Source organism: Wolffia australiana, chromosome 6, assembly GCF_029677425.1.
Source record: "Wolffia australiana isolate 7733 chromosome 6, ASM2967742v1".
Lineage (NCBI taxonomy): Eukaryota > Viridiplantae > Streptophyta > Magnoliopsida > Alismatales > Araceae > Wolffia > Wolffia australiana.
Genome location: NC_135840.1, coordinates 15,556,886 through 15,573,279, shown reverse-complemented (window position 1 = coordinate 15,573,279; position 16,394 = coordinate 15,556,886). Strand labels below are relative to the sequence as shown.

The window sequence follows — 16,394 nt, the reverse complement described above, 5'->3', positions numbered from 1 at the left end:
AATGTTTAATATATAATAAATAACAATTCATAGTAACTGTATAACAATATCAATAAAATATCTAAACTATATAAAAACAAATTGAAAAAATACATTTTTATATTTACTAGTGTAATTTTAATTGACAATTATTAGGTCAGTTGGGATTTCCTTCCCACAACTATCCGGTTCGCTCGGCAGTTTTGGGGCGGTCGAGTAATAGTTCAGTTGGGACAAATTTCAGCACCGAACCGCGTGACCATCCCTAATTGATGGCCGAAATCCGAGTCTAGTGGGGTCTTACTCCCTAGTTTGGACCTCAGACGTAGTCAATGTCAACACAAAGGTTGACTCACCCCTTTTCAAAACCTATGTTATAATACTAATATTATTTCACAAATGTCATGAAATACCTTCATCGTATTCCATCTATGCATTTCTAGAGAAGAGAGAGAGGTGGAGTTTGAGATAGATATGGACATATAGATATATAGTGACTGATGCCGGACGTCGTCTCAACGGCGTCCGACCGTCACCGAGGGTAGGAACTCGGTGTCGTATCACTAACTAATCGGGTTACGTCCACGACGTCAACCGATGGATGTGCGGAGAACAGAAATACATGTATGACGATAACGAGGGCGATGGTTCTACGATGGTACGTGCAATGCGCCGACAAGCTATGAGAGCCAACCCGGAGCGGGGACGGGGTCGCCAAGCTGGGTCGAACCAGCCCTCCAAGTCGTCCGAGGTGGGTCGAGGGCGCGCACGCCGTCGAATGGGGTAACTCCCACTGGAATGCTCACACGCGTCGGGGCGTCCCGACTCGTACCGGACAGGTAGACGCTCGTCTTTGTTTCGTCGTTCTCTCAACCTGTCCCACTCACCTATCTAACCCGAGCGCGGTGGAGGCAATACGAAAGAATACTGAAGGAAATAAATGACGTAAAGAGGCGAGGGGAAGCAGAGTACCTTCGTCGCGCTGGCGACGGGATCTTCGTACCAACTGGTCCCGGAGGAGGGAGTTGTCGGGTGCGCCGGAGGTTGACTGGTGCGGAGGGGCGGCTGCGCGCAGTCGGCGCGGAGCGGTGCAGGGAGGCGTGGTCGACGGCGAGCAGTGCGGTGGGACGACGTCGCGAGCACGGCGGCGATGTTGCCGCGGTCGGACGACGGCGGTCACGGCTTCGCGCGACCGGAGCGGCAGCTTGTGGCGTGGCGGAGCGGCGGCGCGGTAGCGGCGGCGCGGGCGGCGGCGGCGAGCGGCGCGGCAGCGGCAGCGGCACGCGCAGCGGGCGGCGCGGGCGGCGGGCGCGGCGCGTAGCGCGCGCGTGGCGCAGCGCGGCGCGCGCGCGGCGGCGCGGGCGCGCGCGGTTGGTGCGGCGGCGCGGCGGGCGCGTGGCGCGGCGGCGGGCGCTGGCGCGGGCAGCGGCAGCAGCGGCGCAGCGCGGCGGCAGCGCGCGGTGGGCGCGCGCGACGGGCCGCGCAGCGGCGCAGCGCGGCGGGCGCGGCGGTGGATGGCGCGGCGGCGGTGGCGGCGACTCCCCTTCCTCCTTCCTCTCCCTTTCTCCTCTTCCTCTCTTCTTCTTCTTCTTTCTCCTCTTCTTCTTCTTTCTTCTATTCTTCTCCACGACCTGACCCTTCTTTCTCAAAATGCCATTCTTCAAAAATTTAGGTCAAAGTAAGGGAAGCGCCCACCTCTTCCCCTTATATATGGGTGAGATGGCCCTTCCTTAGTCCAATAACACAAAAGAAAAAGGAGAGAAAATAAGCAAGAAAATAGGAAACGGGCTTGTCAGGCCCAACATAAAAGAAAAAGGGGGGAAAAAGGGTTCCGCCTATGGGCCCTTCCCCCGCTACACGACAATACGAATAAAGGGAAAAACTATAAGATAAAGTAACCGACTGTAACGGTGTGCTTCGGTGGTCGGCGTCCGCGTCATGCCGAGTAACGGAATGCGGGATCCTGTGTTGCTGCGGCGGCTCGTCGTGGTGGCTGGACTCGTCTCGATGGCGAGCTGGGTAGTGCCGGCTCCTTGGGTGCTGAGTCGGGGAAGTCCTGCTGCTCCTCTTCTGCTGGCTCGATGACGACCGGTGGTGACGCGCCATCAGTGACAGAGAAATAGATATGGATAGAGAGATATATAGTGACAGAGACAGATATGGATAGAGAGATGGTGATAGAGATATATATAAAGAGATAGACAGTGATATATATAGAGAGACAGATAGATAGGCATGCACACACAAAGTGAGATAAATAGATAACGATAGAGAGACATCAAGAGAGAGCTGGAAAGTGATATATATAGTGAGATAGAGATGTATAGATAGAAAGACAGATATATATATAGAGACAGAGAGATGGAGAGAGAGAGGAGAGAGAGAGTACCACAAAGAGAAAAGGGAGGGAAAGAGGGAAGGGGGAGAGAGAAAGATAAAGAGGTAGACAGAGATAGAGAGATAGAGAGAGACAGAGAGACAGAGAGAGACAGAGAGAGAGCCAAAGAGATAGAGAGATAGATAGACAGAGAGATAGAGAGAGACAGAGAGAGAGCCAAAGAGATAGAGAGATAGAGAGATAGAGAGATAGAGACAGACAGACAGATAGAGAGAGAGAGAGAGACATAGATAGCGAGAGTACCACAAAGAGAAGCGGGGGGAGAGAGAGAGTGAGATAAAGAGATAGAGAGAGATAGAGAGAGAGATAGAGAGAGAGCCAAAGAGATAGAGAGATAGAAAGTGAGACAGAAAGATAGAGAGAGAGAATGAGAGAGACAGATAGATAGAGAGAGTACCACAAAGAGAAGAGGGAGGGAGAGAGGGAAGGGGGAGAGAGAGAAAGATAAAGAGAGAAAGATAGAGAGACACAGAGAGATAGATAGAGAGAGATAGAGAGAGAAAGATAGAAATATATATATAGAGAGAGAAAGATATATATATACAGAGAGAGAGTACCACAGAGAGAAAAGGGAGGGAGAGAGGGAAGGGGGAGAGAGAGAAAGATAAAGAGATAGAGAGAGAGATAGAGAGATAGAGAGAGAGAGCCAAAGAGATAGAGAGATAAATAGATAGAGATAGAGAGAGACAGAGAGAGAGCCAAAGAGATAGTGAGATAGATAGATAGAGAGAGAGACAGAAAGATGGAGAGAGAGAGAGAATGAGAGAGAGAGACAGATAGATAGAGAGAGAGACAGAGATAGAGAGAGTACCACAAAGAGAAGAGGGAGGGAGAGAGGGAAGGGGAGAGAGAAAGATAAAGAGATAGAGAGAGAGATAGAGAGACACAGAGAGATAGAGAGAGACAGAGAGATAGAGAGAGACAGAGAGATAGAGAGAGAGGTAGATAGAAAGAGATAGAGAGAGACGGAAAGATATATATATATATATAGAGAGAGAGAAAGATATATATATAGAGAGAGAGATAACGAGAGAGAGAGAGAGAGAACCAGAGAGAAAGAGAGAAGGTAGATAGAAAGAGATAGAGAGAAAGACAGAAAGATATATATATATATATATATATATCTATCTATACTACTATAATAGAAATACATGTGCGCTTCTGGCCTCTGATTGGTCGAGAGAGAAGAGAGAGAGAGAGCAAGAGATTGAGAGTGAGAGAGAAAGACGGTGAGTGAGTGAGACACCCCCCCCCCCCCTCCGCCCCCCCGCCTCCTTTCCCCCCGCCCTCCGCCCCGTTTCTCCCCGCCAACCGCCCGCCACCCTCCGCCCCCTTCCTCCCCCCCCCCCCATACAGCAGCCCTCCGCCCCTTTTACCTTGCACACCCACACCCCACCTCCCACTCTCCCCCCCTCCCCCCGCCCCCTCTCTCCAGCCCCCCTCCGCCCGCGCTCCTCTCCCCTAAGCCGTCCGCGCCCCCTTCCCCCGGCCGCTATCTGCCCCCTCCCCAGCGCCCGCGGCCCCCTACCCCCTCCCCACCGCCCGTGCCCCCCTTCCCCTGCCGATCGCATTAAACTCACAGTTTTTCCTGTTCTCAACAGGTATTTTCCCGATCTCGGCTGCCGATTCTTCATATCCTTTCGCATTTCAACACAATTGAGGAAGAATCCCATTAAAAGGATTCTTCCTCAATTCATAATGGGATCAAAAGGATAATGGGATCAAATTCGTATCCTTTTACTGGGATTCTCTACCCTCAACTCAAATTCTTCATATCCCCGGCCGGTCGCGTTAAATTCATAATGGGATCAACGGCTGCCGATTCTTAATTTCTTTTTAATGGGATCAATGGCTGCCGATTCTTAATTTCTTTTTAATGGGATCAATTTCAATATATTCTTCTGAATTGTTGTGATCTGAGTGTTTTTCTTTACATATCTAAGGTGGAGCTATCACAACGGCGGATCTTGGCCAGGTTTGTTCATCAGTAAATTCTGTTTTTCCTGTTTTTCCTTTTTCCGCGCCAATTTTCTTTCCACGGAATGCATCCCACAAGTCTTTCTCCGATTATTATTCCGATTATGTTTTTTAAGCTTCCGCCCTACACACTCTCTCTTTTTCTCCTTACTACTGTCGTTTTTCTCTCTTTTTATGTCTCTCTTTTCACTCTCTGTGCCTTTCTCATCACATCTCTCTCTCTCCTTCTTCCTTGCATTATTTTCCTCTCCCTACCTCTTTTGCTATATAGTTTCTCTCTCTCTCTCTCTCCTCTTTCTTCATTTGATACTTTTCTCCCCATCTCTCTCTGTTGCACAGTGTTTTACTCTCATCTATGATTTAAGTGAATCCCGACATTTCTTCTTTCTCCGAGTTCTGATCATTTCGCTCTATGATGACTAATCTCGAGTTATTGTCACAGTTCTCGCTGTCGAGTTGTAAGATCCAAACACTTGGACCGTCGCTAACTTCCTTTATTAATTTGAAGGAGTTAAGGCTCGCTGAAAACGAAATCACTGTAAGAAGTGACTCTCTCTATCTCTCCTTCTCCCTCTTAGTATCTACTTCTTACACTCTCCCCCTTACTACCTCTCTCTCCCTCTCCTACTCTCTTACTCCACTTATTCTCTCTCTCTCCTTCCTTCTCTTTCTCTCTCTCACTCTCCTCTCTGTTTAATATCTTTCTCAATATCTCTAGACTAAACCATCCCCCTTCCCAGACTCCTACCCTCTCTCACTTCCTCTTACTCTCTCACTCTCTCATATGCTCTCTCACAATCTCACTTACTCCCCCTGTCTCTCTTTCTCCCTCTTAGTATCTTACTCTTACTTTTACTCTCACTCTCTCTTCTTCCTTCTCACTCTCTTACTTTGCTTACACTCTCTCTCTCTCATACTCTCTCCCCCTTACTATCTCTCTCTCCCTCTCTCATACGCTCTCCCACAATCTCCCTTACTCCCCCTGTCTCTCTTTCTCCCTCTTAGTCTCTTATCCTTATTTTTACTCTCGCTCTTTCTCTTCTTCCCTCTCACTCTCTTACTTTGCTTACACTCTCTCTCTTACTCTCTCCCCCTTACTATCTCTCTCTCTCCCTCTCTTACTCTCTTTCTCCACTTATTCACTCTCCCTCTCCTTCTCTTTCTCTCTCCGACTCCCCTCTCTTATTTTTATCTCTTTTCAATTGTTATCTCTTTCTCTCTGTACCATTATGAAACCCATTAATTTCTTACTCTTACTGTTTGACAAATGCCTCCAGACTTAGATTTCCAATTAAGGGGGAGTAAGTGGAGATTGGTAATTTCCCCTACGTCGTGTGGAATACAGGAGCAAGCCGTTGAATTGGTAAAGCACGGACTGCTTAATGACTCTTATTTTCGTTTGCCATATAAATATCTCTGCTACGATTATCGCAATTTCATTTTTTTCCAGGGTAGGATCTTGCCAAACAGTTCGCGGTTCTAGGAGCTCAGCTGATTCTCTTGGGTCGCAACGTTGCCGAGCTTGAACGTGTGGAAGGAGAGCTTTCTGGTGAATATTATTTCCTTTTAAGATTTCTAGAGTTCTGTTTTCCTCTTTCTGATGAATAATTCTATGATGAGGGCGTATTATATTACCGTAGAAATTGAAAGAGACAGTAAGTTACTGACGGATACATTGAGTAAGATTAAATACAACGTTACATTGACCTTGCTGTTTCCCTCTCTGCAGCTTCAGATTCGTCTCGGAAAGCGAGATAAACCTTTACGAAGGGAACATTCTTTTAGGAAACTAATACAACTTCATTATCTGTCGAAGGTTGGTTATCCCATCCACTTATTGTTTACCCCAATCAATGCCAATATGCTTTCCTATTTTCCTATTATTTGATTCAAAATTATTTATTTCCCATTTCCTGAATTCAAGCACAAAACTTGGCTTCCCATCCTTATCTTGATTAGAAAATTTTGAAGTAATCGAGATTGTGGTTCTCCACAAATTACAATATTGATTTCTCCCACCTTGATCAATATGAGTTGATGAAGAGAACTGAATTGAGCGAAACACAAAACTTTCTAAGACCAAATACTGAGACGAGATACCAGACTATTTCTTACATCGTCCATAGTGCTGACAAGTCACTGTTGAAGCACCGGCTGAGAGAGGAAGTCAGGGGCGGAGAACCACTGCTCCTCTCTTCCCCAGTCCCCGTTGTCCCAATTGAAAGGATTGCTATAGATGAAGAGATGGATATAGATGGACATCGAACTTCTCCATCAATCAATGATGTGCAGTTGACTGCTCATCTGATGTGCAGATTCTAATGCCTGCTCATTTCATGTCCAGTTGACCTAACACAATTATGCTCCTGCTGAAGAGTGTAAAAAAAATTTGGAGCCATCAAGAATGACTTCAAATTTTTTTTCCGTTTCCGTCTCCACTACCGATATCAACTTATAATGTCAGGAATTGATCCCTAGATTTTGTTCCACTCACTACTACTAATGGCCTCTAACAATTTTAGGAACTCATAATGTTTTCGTCTCCACTACCGATGTCAACTTATAATGGCCTCTTCTACTTACATAATGTTTCCGTCTCCACTACCGATGTCAACTTATAATTTTAGGAATTGATCCCTAGATTTTGTTCCACTCACTACTACTAATGGCCTCTAATAATTTTAGGAACTCATCTTTCTGTTCGCTTATTGAGCCCACCATTGTTCACAACCGTATGGCCGAGCGGATCGCATACCGTCGATCTACAGGATCAGCCAACGTGAGGACCCTCCTCGCAGCTTCGCGTTCAGTTGAGAATGTTCAACCACATTCTCTAGGCGGCATGTCTGCAACATGCGCTTCATGCCAATCTAAGATGTGGATGCAAGAACGCAAACATGGTTCTGGTCAGAGGAACCCAGTGTTCCAATTATGCTGCAAGAATGGCGAGGTGCTGCTTCCGGCTTTCCCCAATCCGCCGGTAACGCTTCTCGCTCTGTTGGAGGGGACGACAGATGAGGCGAAGCACTACCGCAATTTCCTTCGAGCCTATAATTCGGCTTTTGGATTCACGTCCAGCGGGGAAAATTTTGACCGAACCCTTGCTGACAACCATGCTGGCATTTACACATATCGCATACAAGGAGGTGTTTATCATCATATCTCCAAAGCACTATTGCCCCCTGTTGGTGAAGCTCCCTGTTTCGCTCAAATCTACATATACGACACGGACTACCAGATTGACCGGCGAATCTCTATCTTCCCAGATCTCCATCGCTGCATTCTTGAAAAGATCCACCACTGTCTGCGTGAGGTCAATCCCTTTGTTCGGCAGTTTCAAGATAACAATGACGAAGTGCTCCATGATGCATCCACCCAAGAATTTGAGCTACGAATCGGTGAACCTTCTACTCTCGACCGTCGTTATGATCGACCCACAGCATCTGAAGTAGTCATACTTATGCCTGGAGATGGTAATGAAGGAGATGGTAGGCGCAATATTGTTCTTCGAAAGCGTGGAGGGGGCCTACAGTTCGTGAATCAGCTTAACAGAAATTATGATCCGCTTCACTTTGTGCTCCTATTCCCATATGGCACTCAAGGGTGGAGCATGCAACTAAAAGAAAGAACCAAGGTAACGATGAATCAGTTCTATGCTTGCCACTTCATGGTTAGAGACTCATCACGAGTGCTTCATCTTTCTGGCCGGTTTTTTTCAATAATATGTAGTGGACGCCTACACCAAGGTTGAAGAGTCACGCTTAATGTGGATTCGATGCAACCAGAGGACATTGCGTGCAAGCCTCTACCATGGGTTGTTTGACCAAGTTTCCACTGGCGATGTTGCTACCACTGTAGGGAGGATGATCATTCTCCCACCATCCTTCACCGGCGGCCCGCGCCACATGCAAGGGCTGTACCAAGATGCCATGGCTATCGTAAGAAAGATGGGGAAGCCTGATTTATTCATCACGATGACTTGCAACCCAAAATGGCCCGACATCATCGAAGCTCTGTTACCCGGACAGAAGTCGCAAGACCGATTCGACATATGTTGCCGCGTTTTCCGATTAAAATTGAAGGAACTCCTCCATTTGATCATCGACAAGGAAATATTCGGCAAAGTAAAAGGCCGTGTGTACGTTGTCGAGTTTCAGAAACGTGGTCTCCCACATGCGCATATGCTGTGGATACTAGATGATCTGTACAAGCCAAGAACTCCTGAAGACATTGAGAAGATTGTGTGTGCCGAGTTACCAGATCCCAATGAGACCGAGTTGCTTAATTGTGTGGCCACCCATATGATCCATGGTCCTTGCGGTTCTGCAAACCCAAGATGCCCATGTATGAAGAACGAAAAGTGCTCCAAGAAATACCCCAAGGAATTTGTCAACACAACACAAGTAAACAACGATGGGTACCCTCTATACTCGCGTCGCAATAATGGTCGTGTTGTCCAGAAAGGTTCACATCTCATTGACAATCGATGGGTCGTTTCGTATAATATGTATTTGTGCAAAGTGTTCAACTGTCACATCAACGTTGAAATCTGCTCTTCCATCCAATCAGTAAAGTACCTGTACAAGTATGTGTATAAAGGCCACGATCGCATTCAAGCAAAATTATCGACAAAGGTTCTGCTAGTTACCGATGCCATTTTACGTGCACCTCAAAACATTACATCCAATGATGAAGCCCAACAATATCTCGATGCCCGATACGTGTCTACATCAGAAGCCTTCTGGCGTATCTGCAAATTTAGCATGCAGAAAATGTATCCAAGTGTTTATGCCCTCCAGGTACACGATGAGAATATGCAATCCGTGGTGTACGCAGAAGGTGAACCAATTAGTGAAGTCGTGGACAGGTCAGCAAGCACCCCACTCACTGAGTGGATGCGCAATAACCGGGAGCATCCATAAGATGAATTAGCTAGACGGACATTGTACGGTGACTTCCCGTCTTATTACACGTGGAACAATTCTACTCGACGATGGTCACGACGTCATCGCCTGGAATGTATTGATAGGCTGCACTTCGTGTGCCCCCGCGACACTACGCGATACTATCTCCGGCTGATGCTTCATCGCGTTCCAGGAGCGAGGTGTTACGAAGATTTGCGGACCGTTGATAATGTTGTTTATGACACATATCAGAGTGCCGCTGAAGCCCTTGGCCTACTCCACTCCGACACTGAGTTTGACAACGATCTCGCACTATCCTCAGCCATTGCTTCTCCCCGTCAAATACGAGAGCTATTCGCAATGATACTACTTTACTGTGAACTCTCCCAACCACATGTGCTTTTTGAAAAATACCTTGACGCAGTGACAGATGACATACGTTTAGAGAACAGTGCTCCACAAGTAACTACCCATATACGACAAAAAGTTTTGAGGGCGCTCCATTCAATCCTTTACCATAACTGATCTTCTCTTGAAGCATACCCAGTGCTGCCCCAAGTCGTTGAACCTCAAGTTATAGATGTAGGATGCAGTCCAAGCCATGGAAGCAACAACCAAAATGTAATGATCGCAGCAGAACGCCTACGAGACATGTTGAATGTAGAACAAAGACAATTTTATGATGCAGTATTTGATGCCATCGAATCAGGAAATCATGCTAGAGAGCCCAGGGTATTCTTCCTTGACGGGCCAGGTGGATCTGGAAAGACTTTCCTCTACTCAGCTATTCTCTCACAAATCAAGGCCTTTCGCCTCACTGCCATACCGACTGCGACAAGTGGTATTGCAGCGCTTCTTCTGGAAGGAGGTCGAACGTTACACTCCACATTCAACATTCCAATTCCTGTCACTCACATCTCAACGTGTGGAATCTCACCTGACTCAGTGATTGGCCAACGAATTCAGTGAGCAAGTATTATAATTGTGGACGAAGCTCCAATGATGCACCGCCATGTTTACGAGACATTGGATCGATCTGTTCGAGATGTGATGAAGACCATAGATGCAACTTTAGAAAATGTTCCTTTTGGTGGCAAGGTTGTTGTCCTGGGAGGTGACTTTAGGCAGATGCTTCCAGTCATACGGAAAGGCTCACTGTCAATGATCATCAGTTCGTCTCTTAATCGAAGTGATGTATGGCGCCATTGCTCTATTTTCAGCCTCATAACCAATGTCCGTGTTTCACCAGAGCAACATGCATGGAGCAAGTTCCTACTTGCGGTAGGAGAAGGACGCCTTGGCCCTGATGTCCATCTTCCTCTTGAGATTCAGCGCGTCCCCTCATTGCTTGATCTGATTGCCAAAGTTTATGGAACCTTTGATGATACCGCAACTTCGTTGGTAACGAAGACAATTTTGACGCCCTTAAACGTTGATGTGGTCAAGGTCAACAACATGGTTCTCGATGTCTTCCCAGGTGAAGTTATGGAGTACTTCAGTTTTGATGCAATCCCTCATGGCGAAGTCGACAACGAATCTCTCTATCCAACCGAGTTCTTAAATACAATAGATGATGCGACAATGCCACTCCACAAGCTCCGACTCAAGATCGGTTGCATCGTGATCCTCCTTCGGAACTTGAACACATTGCAAGGTCTATGCAACGGGACCAGGCTACGAGTGGACAGCTTTCTCCCAACAATGATACAAGCCAGAATCATCAGCCAAGGCAATTTCTACGGTGATGTCCATCTCTTACCACGAATTGCACTCTACCCATCTCAATCGAGGCTTCCATTTCGATTCAAGCGCCTGCAGTCGTAGAAGACGATCGACTCCGATCTCAGGTACAACATCAAACTTCTCCCTCTCAATTCTCATCCCCATAAAAAACGAGAACTAAATTAGTTTTTAATTTCAGGTACCATGAAGCCATTCCGTCATCTGGGCTCCACTAAACAGAACAACATCATGATCGCACACATTATTATTACACCGTCTTCGAGTCATAAAATCTATCCTGTCAGAGAGGCACAGGCCTAGCAACTCTTCAGTGTGACGTGCCAGCGTGGGGTTGCATCCATTTCTATCGTACGCCTCAAATACAGCATGAGAAACAAGCTTCGTCATCTGAACTTCCCACTGTCGCAATGAAGCCCAACGTACCTCCACATAAAAAAGGCAAGAAACTTCTTTCTTATGTTCTTCCCCCCCCCCGCTCCCTCTATCTCTATATAAAATCTCCCCCTTCCCTACCACGGCGCATCTCCTTCTATCTATCCCACTCATTCGCTCACTTTATTCGTCTCGCACTGTCTCTAACTCTATCTCCCTTTGCCTCTCCGCTTTTCCTCTCCTTCTCTTTCTCTATCTCTGTCGGCAATTGCAGGTAAAAAACGAAATAGAGAACTAGAGAAGGGAAAAAAGAGCGCCAAATAGTTGATCGGCGAAACGGTCGCATGGGGGCCAAGCAAGGTTTATTTGTTTGGAGAGCTTTTTGGATTCTTCACAAATAATTTTTTATTATAGTAGTCAATGGCTGATCATTGGTGGTTATCAAACATGTTTTATTCTTCTCGGTCTACTCCAAGTGAGCATTGCAAGAGGGCCACCAGTTCTCTACGCTACCGTCGAGATGTTCTCCAAATGAAGTAGCTTTCTTTCTTCCATTCACCTTCATCTGTCTCCAAGCTCGATGGAGGCGACCTTCTCTTTGACGGGTACGTCTACAGTCCTTGATTTACCTATATTCGTGTGTTGCTGTACAAGGGATTCACTGCAATTTTTTCGTAATTGGCGCACTTTAGTTGTCCTGTTGTTCTTAGAATCTCCGCAATTAGCGCTCATTTTACAATTTCTCTGCGGTTCTGCTAACTTCTTCCACGTTTTTTGTTATCTTTTAAGAGTTTGCACTTCTCATATCCTCCCGCGCGTAACTGCCTTCTACTCGGGAATCTATGTCCATTCATGATTATGCCTCTATCTCTCTTGGCAGGTTAAATTGATGTGTCGCAGTTGGTGATCTTCCGATTTCAACAATTTACTCTACGAACAACAAATTTCTAGAGCAATCGTTCGCCCAGATTTTGAGTTTGCAATACCTGAATCTATTTATTTGGTGAGCTTTTTGGATTCTTCACAAATAATTTTTTATTATAGTAGTCAATGGCTGATCATTGGTGGTTATCAAACATGTTTTATTCTTCTCGGTCTACTCCAAGTGAGCATTGCGAGCGGACCACCTGTTCTCTACGCTACCCTCGACATGTTCTCCAAATAAAATAGGTTTCTTTCTTCCATTCACCCGCATCTGTCTCCAGGCTCGACGGAGGCGACCTTCTCTTTGATGGGTACGTCTACAGTCCTTGATTTAACTATCTTCGTTTGTTGCTCTACAAGGGTTTCTCCGCAATTTTCCTGTAATCGGCGCACTTCAGTTGTCATGTTGCTCTTAGAATTTTTCCCCTTCGAACAATTAGCGCTCATTTTACAATTTCGCTGGGGTTCTCCTAGCTTCTTCCACGTTTTTTGGTTATCTTTTAAGATCGTGCACTTTTCATATTCTTCCGCGCGTAACTACATCCTACAAGGGAATCTATGTCTACTCATGATTATGACTCTGGCTCTCTTGGCAGGTGGAATTTACGTGTCACACTTGGTGATCTTCCAAGTTCAAGAATTTTCCCTACGGAGTCCGAACAATTAAACATTTTTTATTACATCAGTCAACGGCTGACATTGTCAATACCAATCATTTTTTATTCCTCTGGGTCGACTCCAAGCGAGCATTGCGAGCAGGCCACACTAGTATATATATATATATATATAGAGAGAGAGAGAGAGAGAGAGAGAGAGAGGTAGATAGAAAGAGATAGAGAAAGAGACAGAAAGATAGATATATATATAGAGAGAGAGAGACAGAAAGATAGAGATATATATATAGAGAGAAAGATATATTTATAGAGAGAGAGATAGAGAGAGAGAGAACCAGAAAGAGAGAGAACCAGAGAAAGAAGAGAGGGAGAGAGAAAGAGAGCCAGAACCAGAGAAATAGAGAGAGAGAGAGAGCGAGAACCAGAGAAATAGAGAGAACCACTGAACCAGAGAAAGAGAGGGAGAGAACCACAGAGAGAGAGAGAGGAAGTGAGAAAGAGATAGGTGCACATGACATAAATACCCTCCCCATATTCCGCGTATCAATTTCCGAGAGAGAGAGAGAGAAAGGAAGAGAGAGAGACAGAGATAGAGATAGAAAGAGAGAGAGAGAGAGAAATAGAGATAGAAAGAGAGATATATATAAAGGAAGAGAGAGAGAGATAGAGATAGAAAGAGAGAGAGAGAGAGAGAGGAGATGAGGTAGGGAGAGAGCGCTTTCAACGCTTCACCATCTCCTCTCTCCTTGCGATCTCCTCTTCCTGGAAGGCGCCTGCCCTTCTCCTCCCCCTCCTCCCCTGGTACAATCCCCTCCTCCAATCTTCGAAGATTCTGCTCAGCTCGATTCGTCTTTCGATCCGCTCTCGTTTGATCTCTTCTGCGTCGAAATCGGTCCTAGAAAGCAGAAATCGCGATCGCTGTCGGCGGATCTTGTGGATCTCGAGGCCTTCTTCCTGCCGTGCAAAGGAATTTCGCGAAATCGAGGAGATTTGTTGATTTTAGGTGGGGGAAACCCTGATCCGTTGCGCCGGGTTGTAGATCGCCTTTGCATGTCGTTGATTTGGAGCTCGCGACTATCTTCTTCAGAAAAAAAACGTTTGTCTTTGTTCTAGCTGGAGCTTTTCTGTTGCTCATGATGTCGTGATTTTTGACCGTGAATGATGGTTGGATCTTGGCGAGAGTGGGCTGGTTGTTTACCTTGATTCGGAAAATCTTCCCTTTGTTTTTGCCATGATTTTATTTCGTAAACGAACTTGTGTTCTTGCCCATTCATCTGATCGAATCACTCTTTCTTTCTTTCATTAAACCTTTCTTTTTGTAAACCCGATTGGAATTTCAGGCATCTTCTTTGGTTTCAGTCTCGTTCTATAAACGTAAAGAGATAAGTTTTTGAATTATTGCCTCACTTTCTGAAAGTGTTTATGCTTTAAATCAAGTCTTCTTCTGTCCTTATCGCATCAGATGCCAGAATTAGGCATTTGAATGAGAAGGTGTGCTTATTTTTCCCCTTCGATTACATCTCTCTCAATTTAATTCCAGTTCCTCTTTTTTGCGGAACAGTCTCTTCATGTCTCTTTTAATTATTCACCACCTAGGCATGATTTATTCGAAATAAAGTTTCTGGATCACAGATCTTGATCAGTCTTCATCTGGTATTGTGATTTTCATTACCCACTTTATAGAATGTCTCATCATTGGTGTCTGAAACATATTATTTTCCTCTTTGCAAAATATATATTATTTTTCTTAAAAAAAGTTATTTTCTTCTTTGCAATAGAGGCTTCCCAGTCTGAGAATGAAGGCTAGAGGCAACAACTTTAAATACCTTATTAATATCAGTTATTCTCCATTTCTTCAAAAAAAAATCACATATATTCTCCGGTCATCCAAAAAAGTTCCCCTTAGTTTTGTGAGACTTCTAACCAATATCTTTGTAAATTTTAAGAAAATTATCTCATCAGTAGCAGATTCTTTATATATTTCTTCCTTTACTTATTTTTCTAACAGGTTACCTTGATGGAGTACTTCCCATCTGGTCTTGGCGCTGTGAGGCAGTTGTACCCTGACACGGTTCCGAGTAACATTTCAACCATTGGCCGTCATCTCCTCAACCATTACTGCCACATAACAGAAGAAATCACGTGTCCAGAACCGAGGCGAATTATCGGAAAGCAAGCACCTGTTGAGACCCTCAACAGATTATACTCCAAACAGAGAAGGTAGGCCCCTGCTAATAAAGTTTATATAGTTTTTTTAATTGAATGAAACTCAGTTAATATAGTCGATTAGATGATAATCAACATACATATGAAATCAATTGTGCCGTTTTGTTTGGTCTGCAGCTTCGTAGCCCGGCCGAAATGGGAGGCCCCTGATATTATGGACATCATCTTGAGTAGCAGTGTGAGTTTAGTTTCTCTCTCTTAATTGCATCCTCCTCCCTGGAATTCTTTCCAGCATCATCATTCTCTTATTGTTCCTCAGGATGACTCGGAAGCCGACCTCGACTCGCCCCGCCAGCTTGGCTTCCTCTGCGGCTCACCCCCTGTCCGGGCCGGGAACCCTCTCGTCTTCGACACAAAGTTTGAGAAGGAAGCTCCTTCACTTTCCCCACTCAGTGGCTGCAATGAAGCAGAAATCATCATGGCTGCAAAGAGGAATCTGGTCAGAGAAACATTTCTCACACCCAATAGTGAGAATTCTGTTCTGTCGACGCCGACTTGCGCGGATAATCATCGATCTCGGCAATTGGCAGTGTCAATACCTGAGCATGAGAAATCTGTTCTATCAGCGTCCATGGTAAATACGCTTCCGAGCTTGGGTGATCATCAATCTCGGCGATTGGCCGCACCACTGCTGAAACCGGACCGCGAGAATTCTGTTCTATCTCAATCCAAGGTAGAGAGGAAAGGCCCGCCGAGCACAGACGGCAACGGCGATTCTTGGAAATCGGTAGTGGCGGCAGCCGAGGACAAGAGGCAGTTGTTGTCTTGTGCAGGAAAGCCAAGGGTGAGAATTGAAGGGTTTGGTTCAGTCTCTGCTATGGCTTGAAGGGCATTTAAGTAAATTATACGGCGGCGGCGCGTTGTCTAGTTTTCGGGTTGTCCTTGTTGAAGTGTGTGTTCATCTGACGGAGATAAGTTAAGGTTCTCCAGCTGAGGGAACGGAGGATCTTCCCCAGTCCAACTAATAAAAGTTATGAAGGCCGGTGCGAGTTGGTGTCTCCCTTTGAAGGATGTAAAATTGTACAGGAGAGTCCAATTTTTGTACAAAAAAATTGCTTGAGTAATGTTGTATATCGTGTGTTTTTTCTTACCCATCTCTGGAGAATTGAACTGGGCCATTCCCTTGATTGTAGATATGGAATGATGATTGTATATATATGTGAATATGATAGTGGCATACGCACACACACACACACATATATATATGCTACTAGTAAACATTTTAGATACATACCCAAGTAAATCAAAACCATATTT

The 16,394-nt window shown here is 45.5% G+C and overlaps 2 protein-coding genes across 14 annotated transcripts; both read left to right on the top strand.

Annotated features, from left to right (window-relative positions):
* The first annotated feature begins 3,680 nt into the window (after positions 1-3,680).
* Positions 3,681-13,025, top strand: LOC144704557 (uncharacterized). 9 transcript variants are annotated; one of them, XM_078577011.1, is made up of 13 exons: positions 3,682-3,978; positions 4,321-4,352; positions 4,797-4,892; positions 5,632-5,717; positions 5,805-5,903; positions 6,084-6,170; positions 7,040-7,988; positions 8,084-11,105; positions 11,180-11,439; positions 11,648-11,978; positions 12,254-12,376; positions 12,480-12,608; positions 12,894-13,025. In XM_078577011.1, the coding sequence occupies exon 8, from the start codon at positions 8,119-8,121 to the stop codon at positions 9,274-9,276; it is 1,158 nt and encodes a 385-aa protein (XP_078433137.1). In that variant the 5' UTR covers positions 3,682-3,978; positions 4,321-4,352; positions 4,797-4,892; positions 5,632-5,717; positions 5,805-5,903; positions 6,084-6,170; positions 7,040-7,988; positions 8,084-8,118; the 3' UTR covers positions 9,277-11,105; positions 11,180-11,439; positions 11,648-11,978; positions 12,254-12,376; positions 12,480-12,608; positions 12,894-13,025. The 9 variants fall into 9 exon arrangements, 7 of the variants coding, with proteins under 7 accessions (XP_078433141.1, XP_078433137.1, XP_078433142.1 ...); XM_078577016.1 differs by having other exon boundaries at positions 3,683-3,978; XM_078577013.1 differs by having other exon boundaries at positions 3,683-3,978; positions 7,040-10,659; positions 10,736-11,105.
* Positions 13,026-13,506: 481 nt separating this feature from the next.
* Positions 13,507-16,231, top strand: LOC144704558 (uncharacterized). Of its 5 annotated transcripts, none has more exons than XM_078577021.1 (5): positions 13,507-13,712; positions 13,811-14,007; positions 14,920-15,131; positions 15,255-15,315; positions 15,397-16,231. In XM_078577021.1, the coding sequence occupies exons 3-5, from the start codon at positions 14,929-14,931 to the stop codon at positions 15,961-15,963; spliced, it is 831 nt and encodes a 276-aa protein (XP_078433147.1). In that variant the 5' UTR covers positions 13,507-13,712; positions 13,811-14,007; positions 14,920-14,928; the 3' UTR covers positions 15,964-16,231. The 5 variants fall into 5 exon arrangements, with proteins under 5 accessions (XP_078433147.1, XP_078433144.1, XP_078433146.1 ...); XM_078577020.1 differs by having other exon boundaries at positions 13,509-13,712; positions 13,811-13,914; XM_078577018.1 differs by having other exon boundaries at positions 13,507-14,007.
* Positions 16,232-16,394: the final 163 nt, after the last annotated feature.